This window comes from Triticum dicoccoides, chromosome 4B, assembly GCF_002162155.2.
Source record: "Triticum dicoccoides isolate Atlit2015 ecotype Zavitan chromosome 4B, WEW_v2.0, whole genome shotgun sequence".
NCBI lineage: Eukaryota > Viridiplantae > Streptophyta > Magnoliopsida > Poales > Poaceae > Triticum > Triticum dicoccoides.
In genome coordinates this window covers 237437386-237446584 of record NC_041387.1, presented here as the reverse complement: position 1 = coordinate 237446584, position 9199 = coordinate 237437386, and the positions used below count along the sequence as shown (strand labels likewise).

At 47.2% G+C, this 9199-nt stretch overlaps 1 protein-coding gene and 1 long non-coding RNA gene across 3 annotated transcripts; one reads left to right on the top strand and one right to left on the bottom strand.

Moving 5' to 3' along the window:
• Window positions 1-3334: 3334 nt before the first annotated feature.
• LOC119295874 (E3 ubiquitin-protein ligase At3g02290-like) lies at window positions 3335-8941 on the bottom strand. The gene is made up of 5 exons (XM_037574314.1): window positions 8692-8941; window positions 8269-8545; window positions 7343-7748; window positions 6881-6990; window positions 3335-3697 (listed from the first exon to the last, which is right to left on the bottom strand). Exons 2-5 carry the CDS (start codon window positions 8386-8388, stop codon window positions 3671-3673), a joined length of 663 nt encoding a protein of 220 aa, XP_037430211.1. The 5' UTR covers window positions 8389-8545; window positions 8692-8941; the 3' UTR covers window positions 3335-3670.
• On the top strand, window positions 5248-6153 carry LOC119295876. 2 transcript variants are annotated; one of them, XR_005144426.1, is made up of 3 exons: window positions 5248-5415; window positions 5588-5688; window positions 5790-6153. It is a non-coding gene; the product is annotated as an uncharacterized LOC119295876 (long non-coding RNA). The 2 variants fall into 2 exon arrangements; XR_005144425.1 differs by having other exon boundaries at window positions 5514-5688.
• Window positions 8942-9199: the final 258 nt, after the last annotated feature.

The following is a 9199-nucleotide window of genomic DNA, read 5'->3' as shown; positions in this document are numbered from 1 at the left end:
CCAACATGGGTATCCAGATCCCGCTGTTGGTTATTGACCGGAGAGTCGTCTCGGTCATGTCTGCTTGTCTCCCGAACCCGTAGGGTCTACACACTTAAGGTTCGGTGACGCTAGGGTTATGAAGATATGTATATGCAGAAACCCGAATGTTGTTCGGAGTCCCGGATGAGATCCCGGACGTCACGAGGAGTTCCGAAATGGTCCGGAGGTAAAGAATTATATATAGGAAGTGCTATTTCGGGCATCGGGACAAGTTTCGGGGTTATCGGTATTGTACCGGGACCACCGGAAGGGTCCCAGGGGTCCACCGGGTGGGGCCACCTGTCCCGGGGGGGCACATGGGCTGTAGGGGGTGCGCCTTGGCCTAGATGGGCCAAGGGCACCAGCCCCTATAGGCCCATGCGCCTAGGGTTTCCACCATGGAAGAGTCCATGTGGTGGAAGGCACCCCTAGGTGCCTTGGGGGGGAGGGAAACCTCCCCTAGGCCGCCGCCCCCCTTAGTAGATCTCATCTACTAGGGCCGGCCACCCCCCTTGGCACCCCTATATATAGTGGGGGAGAGGAGGGACTTCATACACCAGCCCCTGGCGCCTCCATCTCCCCCCGTTACGTCTCTCCCTCGTAGTCTCGGCGAAGCCCTGCTGCTGTGACGCCCTGCATCCACCACCACGCCGTCGTGCTGCTGGATCTTCATCAACCTCTCCTTCCCCCTTGCTGGATCAAGGAGGAGACGTCTCCCGTCCCGTACGTGTGTTGAACGCGGAGGTGCCGTCCGTTCGGCGCTGGTCATCGGTGATTTGGATCACGTCGAGTACGACTACATCATCACCGTTCTTTTGAACGCTTCCGTGCGCGATCTACAAAGGTATGTAGATGCATCCAATCACTCGTTGCTAGATGAACTCCTAGATGATCTTGGTGAAACGAGTAGGAAAATTTTTGTTTTCTGCAACGTTCCCCAACAGTCTAACCCTAGCCACCACGTAAAATAGATTGCATCTCTGCCTCCACGCCCAATATCGTTCCATTGTTGCTGTCGCCGCCGTTTGATCCCAACGTGCCCACCACATACACGGTCAATGGGAGAGCAGGTCTCCGAAACCCCGCCTCTCCAGATCTTTGGAGAGGGGCGATTAGGTTTGGGGGAGCGTCTCCTACGCGACTGCTCGCCACCGTTTGTCTGCTTCCTCTACATCGTTCGTGTCGTCTTCACTGTCATCATGTCCAACGACGCCGAGATTGCTGCTGCCGAGAAACTTCAAGCCGACAAGAAGGCCGCCAAGGACGCCGCTACTGCTACCGCTACCGCAGCGGCTTCTACCTGGCCTACTAGAGGGAATAACTCGTTTATCCCTCCCCTTCTTATTTCTGTGTTAACCGTACTAGCATTATGTGTAGATGTGTCTACTGTTCGCATAGTATGTGCTTATTCAGTATGTCGTTATCGTTAATTCTGTCAATACCATGTTCATGATCATTTCATGGATTAGATTAATCAAAATTTTGCCTATTTACTCAGCATTGGCAAGGAGAGATCCTTGGAGTCGTTGCTCTTTGGAGGTGGTCGGGTGTTGGTTGAGACGCGGCTTTGTTGGTTAGTTTAGGGCAAACCCATTTGTTTTGGAGTTGTATTGGGTGCGTTCGAGACGGTGTGGTGTTTACTTCTCACTGGTGTGTGGTGGGAGCTTGCCTAATTTCTTGTACTTTACCATTTGCCTTCAATAAGACCAAGTATAATAAGATGATTGACATCGGTTGTAAGGTTTTAAATAGGTAGTTTTGCTGAGTTGATGGAAAGAGAAGATGAGGGAGAAGAGATTCGAGAGTGTCCGTACCGCTGTCAAACACGTGTCCAACAACCCTGGCCCATCCAAAGCCCTCTCCTTCGCCCTTGCACATTTCCGCCCAAAGTGGTCAGCACCGCATCCCTGTCGGCCTAAAGCTCGTTGAAGCTCAGCTAGGCAGGCTCATCATCGTTGGTCGATTAACCGCTTGCCTGCCGGGAGGAGTGGAGTGGTGGCCTTCGTGGGACCCAAGCACCGGCGCCTTCCCATGCTCTACTCTTCCTCGCTGTCGCGGTGCCCGCGCACGTGCCGACATTGTCGTCATGACGTCGGGGTGCGGCCGACGTGGAGCTGGCGACGTCTTCGGTGCCCTAGTAAAACTCATCTACCGCCTAATCGATCTCTATGAAGGCGGCTTCTTTCTCTGCCTGCAGGAAGCGGTGCCGCCGTCGCTCGTGGCGGATGTCACAGATGACGCGGTAGGATAGGAGCAGCACCTCCTGCTCGTCCATGTCCGCGTGTGCCATGATGCCCATGCCAGCGGTAAGTTGCTCGTCCGGGGGCCTGTGCTCGTCGAGGAAGCGGAGGTTGTACGTCTAGTCGGCCTGCGCATGTCGGAACACAGCCTGCCGCTCTTCCAACACCATGTCTGTGTAGTGAGCTCACGCCTCGCCCATGGTGATGCCGGAAGATGCCAGCGAGCATGGTGGCAACGACTCGTCGACGGCTGCCCCTTTCATTGGCTCGTTCGCGCCGCTCGCCTTTGTAGAGCTCGTCCATCCTGCCGAACTACTAACTGATGGCAATACCGGTAATCTCTTTATGTTCGGTTGACGGGCTCTCCCACAAAGCTCCTCCATCTGCCGAACTACTAACTGATGACAATACCGGTAATCTCCTATGTTCGGTCGACGGGCTCTCCCACAAGGCTTTGGAGCTCGAGGCCATGGCGGGTACGGTGCCGAGAGGAGATAGGGAATGGAGGAGCTTAGATGCGGCTATTGTCAGACCTGGCTTTTAAATAGCAGGCAAATAACATGACATGCGACGTAGTGGTTAATGGTGGTTGACAAACGGACGAACGGGTGACGGTCATATGCAGCGGCGGAGTAGGTTCCTCACCAATCACACATGTTTAATGAACACGGAGACGACACGTGCACCGAAAAGCAGCGTGGGCAGTGCTCTCAACTGGCGCGCCGCGTCAATGCCGAATCCAAAGAGGTCGCATCCACTTTGGACCGGCATGACTATGGCCCGGCACGCTGCTTCAATGCCAACTGCAATAAGAGATCACATCCTCTCTGGGCCTGCATGAATGTTGCGCTGACCGCTTCATACACGAAAGTGTGCGGGCGAAGGAGAGGGCTTTGGGTGGCGAAGGTTGTCGGACGCGAGCATGGTCCGAACAGATGCGATTTGACGGTCCATGCCCGTAGGAGGTTTAGAGTGTTGTAAAGATGTGACATAGGTCTGAAATAATCTCCTGGACGGTTATCTCCGGCACGATTAGCAGACATGGAGCTAACACTATAGCAAGAAACAAGAGATTTCTAGAGAACCATGGGATTCATATGATTATTATATTAACAAATATCATCAACTTACAGCCTCCCAGTGACTATCACTTGAGAATCAAAACATTCGCAACAGCGCTGAGGCACAAACCAAGGGGAACAAGTTTCCCCTGCCGGCCATTTGGAAGAAAAATAAAAGAAAGAAATGTTTATATGCACCGTTCCAACATATCAAGAATTCCAGTATACTAAATATAGCACCCTGCTGATTCAATACTTACAAAGGTGTATTTACAGAGTATTTGCAGGACTAGGTACCTATATTTTCAGGTTCCCATATGAGATGTTAAACTTGCTCCAGTCTGAGGTCTAAGTCGTCTCGTTGAACTCCATTTTCTGCACAGGATCACGATGGAGAAGAAATCAGTTAAGAGTCGATACAAGGAAAACATGCAGTGAAATAGATTGCGATGACAGCAATATACATCTATCAGAGTTTTTGACTGCATCAAATCAATCAGCAAAACCAGCTTGCTGAACACAAAATGCAATTGTCGAATGTTAGTTCTAAAATTTTCAAGACTTAACATCAGAATTAGGTAGAAATTATTCAGCCCCAAACAACACTCCTTGCTTTCTGTATCTGTCCAATGTAGATGTTAAATTTCCCTTCCCAGGAAAAATACCGATCATCCTAGCCGAAGAGGCTTAATAGTCCCTGTATAATTATGCAAGTATAAACCAGGCCCGCAGTAAGCTGCCTCACACGCACCATGCCTTGGGTCATGAGGAGGTTAACAAACTGAGAAATCCCAGACTATTAGCCGCCATATTTTTGGGTATTCGGATGCATGAGAACTATTAACAACCTATCTAATATTAACTTCCTAAAATTAGTGTTGTGGCGATATAGCTGCTTTCAGGTTCCGCGTGTGGAACCTGCAATCAGGACAGTTTAAGCCTAATGTCCTTTCAACCTTAACTACATGTTTGCGGTGAATGTTGATCTGAACACTACATGAATATAGTAGGTTAATCATGTAACTGTAGTTTCATATCATGAATTTAGGGAAAATAAAGTAAAGTAACAAACTAGTAGAAATGGTGCATAATGCAATTAAAAGTTGGCCCTATTTAAACACATAATACATCACCTAATAATGACCTAAAGGAAGTAATACACACTTCCTGCAATGTCCACACCCGTTCCAAAGTAAACTTGGACTACTGAATCTCGTAGAAGGATAAAGTGCAACACCCCACCACAATGGTACTAAGAAATCAAGTTACACCCTGTTGAACAAACTTCAACGAATAACCAGATGCTCCGTCACATTCATTGTATAAAGTAATTAGAGTCCTCCCCAATTAAAACACAGAAATACAACACCTAAAATAAGTAAAATGCAAAAGCATGTCCTGTAATGTCAACACTGTTCCAAAGTAGATATGGACTACTGACCTCATAGTAGAACAAAGTGTAACAGCATATCTCTACTCCTAATGGAGCAGTTGATAGGATTGCGTCCACGGTTTATTTTCGTCTGGTTATATTTCGTCTGGTTTATTTTCATCCGGTTTATTTTCGTCTCATATCCCACCACCATATCTCCTCACATTGATTTTTTTACCCTCACAATAAAAACTTTCCTAACTTTTCCAAAGTTTCCTAACTAGACACGTTATAAACGGGCATGTACCGATAGCACGTTATCAATTAATAAAATTTTGTTTTATGACAATCAATTCCAAATCCTAATTTTCCTAATGCATCGATCTTTGCCTTTTTTAAGTAGTTATTTTGATAGGGAGGGTTTAGCCACGAAAATCATCCCTCCATCGTCGGCTGCATCCCTCACCCACGTCGCTGTTGCAGGATCTTCATCCGTCATCCTGAGCAATTGGGGCGGCGATGCGGGCGAGCTTCACAATAGTGGGGAGGACCAGGCCGCGGTGAAGGCAGGTCATGCGCTCCTCACGCTCCACGAACGGAACCTGCGCACGGAGGCGGTAGCGCGGGGTGGCAGCCGGCAATGAGGCGGCCGCGCTACGTGACGAGCTACGGGTCCCCCTTTGTGATGTTTTGGCATCGCTCCTTCATCGCACATCCTCAGGTTCCTCTTGCCCTTCCCTTCCTCTGTCCTCCTCTCCCATCTCTATGCTTTCACGTGCATCCAGTTTTGATTCCTCGTGTGATATATACCAAACATAGGTACGTCAATTCACTTCCTTCCCTTCCCTTCGTCCCTCGGTCCCACGCTCGTAGCGCTGAAGTGGTGGCAACAGGCGATGGCGGTGGTGTCGCTGATGGCGGCGAGGACAGCATGTGGCAGCTCCCGAAGCATGAACACGACCGCACCTCGGGCCTGCCGTCTGCCAAGATATGGGTGAGTTGTCGTGCTGCCAACCATAAACCCTCATGTCCTACAAATTCCTCAAACCCTACCGTCTTGATCCCGTCCACGCTCTGATCCAAAGGACGATGCAGCTCTGGCCGATTGACAATGGAGGTTTGGGATCCTTCCTCTCAGCACCCACTCCTGGAAGAATCAGCGGTGCGCCACGCCGATTGAACCCCGTCGAGATCACTCGCCAAGATTGCTATTCTGAAGTTTATTGTAAAGAAAGTGAAGAGTGAGACAGGATCCGTTTATTTTCAACCGGTTTATTTTCAACCGGTTTATTTCCATCAAATTACCCCCACCCCCACGCCCACCCACCGAAACGCGCCCAGCGAACCGGGGAGAGATCCATTGATTTGGCTAAGGTAGGAAAGAATCTATTATTTGTTTGCTAAAGCAAATTGCATTAATGGGAGAGATCCGTTGATTTGGCTAAGGTAGGAAAGAATCTATTATTTGTTTGCTAAAGCAAATTGCATTAATGAAAGAGATCCGTTGATTTGGCTAAGATAGGCAAGAATCTATTATTTGTTTTCTAAAGAAAATTGCATTAATGAGAGAGATTTGTTGATTTGGCTAAGATAGGCGGTTTTGAGTAAAGTTATCTTTACTGTAGACATATAATGACAATTAATCAAGTATCAACATCATTGCATGCTTATTGTGTGGAATGTGTGTCCCAATGTTGACAGAAGGTATAAAAAGATTGTCTTGGAATTATTATTGTCTTGGGAAGATATTGCCCTGAATTCTCATTTCTCATCAGAAATTTAGTATCCATTTTCGTTAATCTTATTTGCAACATGTACAAGTCAGTAATAATCTAAGGGGGTGCCCTACCGGAGAAGATTATGATAGTTGGACAAGAAACTTGGTACTGTCGTGTAAGGTAAAGGTAGGAGAAATAGGAGATAAAAGCATGCATGGTGGGAGAAGGAAGTCGAATGTCGCGTGGTAGCTCAGACATGGAGTGTGGAAGAAAGACAATGACGAGATGTATGTATCTACTAGATCATGACCATGAGATATCATCCCATAGAAATGACCTTTGACTCTCATGTCACATGAATTTTCTCTTTGTATATATATATTTGTTAATCCGTGGCAACGCACGGACACTTAGCTAGTGGAAATAGTAATGATATATCATTGGGACAAAGAGCTAAAACCAAGTTACCTTTCCACAAACAGGGCATGCCTCACTTCTTTCCATCCACTCATAGATACAGCCAAGGTGGAAGTGATGTGAGCACTGCATTACTATCCTAGGATTCTCCGAAGTATAATCTGCAATTTAGATAGGTAATGGTCTATCAGGTTATCTGATTTGGGAGTTTATTTCAATTAACCAGCATAAACATAAATTTATGACACATTTGAAAAATTTATTTAACATCCACGGTGTTCTAAAACAACGGAATATGTATAGAATGATTGGGTTACCCAAGAAATTAAATTAGTGCCACAGAAGTTCAAAAAGATGAATCATATTCAGTCATGCAATATAACATAACTAATGCTTATTGTTTCTAGACTGCTCTACTTCAAGTCTTGCTAACTCTATGAAACAAATGCGCTGTACAAAACTCACTCGACATCTTCCTGGTAGACTAACATACTGAAAGTTAGTGAGCATTACCTTCAAGACATGTTGGGCAGACATCTTCATCTTCAGTAGATGGAGAAAAGTAGGTGAAATAATTTCCAGATTCCTTTCGGGACAACTTATCTCCATAAGCAGAGCTGCTTCTTTTCATTTTTGTGTCATAGTTTGTTTTACTTGGCTTGTCGACTGAACTCATCGTTTCCATTTCCTCATCATAATTTGGTCTGAGTGGTTCTGATTCCTCTGGTGAATGGCTTGAAGGATCATGCCTTGATGCAAACCAGTCGCGCAGAGGAGGGGAGAATCTAGGATCATCATATGGCAGTGGTCTTGGAGGTGAACGATATGTATCGAATGAACTTTCAGATGAATCAAGCGGGGTGGCTTCTATAGCTTGAGAAACAGAGTGGACCGTTCCAACTCGGAATAAAACAGTGTACTGAAAAAAGGAGATACAAATGTAATGGTTTCGTACCTGTATAATCTCAATTCATGTTAAAGTAATTAACTTATTACAACAGACAGAAAATTCAGCAGGTGAGTGGAACAAGAAACAATTTGCAATCGTTGTGTCATGTTTTTGGTTTCTATCAGCTATCATTCACACCAGGTGTTCACCGCAAAAGGCTAGTTACTAGAGAACTAAAGGTTGTGTATAAACAAGGCGACAGTAGTGAACTAGATACTTGTTGATTTGTTCTTTCTTGTGCTCGTACAATGAGATAAATCTTGCCCGAGACTCCATGTAATCCGACAGAAGAGCACATTGTTACCATCAAAATCAGTATAATGATATCCAATGCAGATGCTTAATTACTTCTGCACATCGGATTGTGCTTAACAGAAAACAGAAGGATGTGTACTTGGACGTTAAAAGATTGTGATCTTCTAGGACCAAAATTAGAAGTCAGCCATACAAACTAATCTTTATCACACCAAGCAACGGGGACGAGACTTACAGCGTTGATCAGCTGCTGGGTAAAACACCTGAGGCACATGCAGTTCCTAAACGCACCAGAAGTCTGGTTGCCATGGTGGTCGGAGTAATCGGCTTGCAAACACGAGCAGAAAGCTCCCATGACCCCCCCAAGAAAAGCCCTGAAAAGAACTCCACGAACCAAGACCCTGCAGCCAACGGGCCACCGACAGGGTACCAACTCCTCAAAAGTAGCAGCAAATCGGCCCCCGACGCCGGCCTCTTGGCTACTATGGGGGCAGGGCTCCTGGAAACGATACCTACCAACGGAGGCAAATCAGGCCGTGCGAGAGAGGATCGATCGTATCAGTGGAGAAATGTTGTCGAATCCGATGATTGAGCTCAACCCCCGAATTATTTTTGGTGGAAACAGACGGGTAGTAGGAGTAGCATTAGCTCGGGATACCTTGGGTAGGTTATTGGAGAAGAAATAGCCGGCGGAATTCTCGATTGCCCACGGAGAGCCGATAATCGAAGCGGGCTAGGACTTGATTACAGCGAGGGACGGAATCGCATCAGGCCGGCGCTTCAAGGGCGTGAGGAACGGGCAGAGGAGGGGGCCGTCGGAGGAGGCGGGGGTTTCGGCGACGCGGGGCGAAGGGGATTGAGGGAGGCGAGAGACTTTTGTGGGACGGAATCGAACAGTGCACAAGGAGAGGGACGGAGGTGCCCAAGTGAGGTGCTGACGGGTGCCCTTTTTTTTTCACCACTCAGGCCGTGTTGTATTTCAATACGGAGGGGTATAACTTACACCTGTAAGCTACTGGCCGCTGTACAAATTCCAGGCCGAATTGAAACGACGGGCGCAGGTGTGTAGTATTTTTTATAAGTGTATTCAAAAAAGAAACGTTAATCCAAACAGGGCATCAGTGGTTGCGCGCTTCAATCAACGCTAACGTCCACATGTGTGGTGG

Coding starts and splice junctions, on each gene's coding strand:
- LOC119295874 (XM_037574314.1), bottom strand. CDS start 8,388: ATGGGAGCTTTCTGCTCGTGTTTGCAAGCCGATTACTCCGACCACCAT. Junction 6,991..7,342: donor CTGCCCAACATGTCTTGAAG/GTAATGCTCACT, acceptor TCTAAATTGCAG/ATTATACTTCGGAGAATCCT. Junction 3,698..6,880: donor CATGCCCTGTTTGTGGAAAG/GTAACTTGGTTT, acceptor GATCCTGTGCAG/AAAATGGAGTTCAACGAGAC.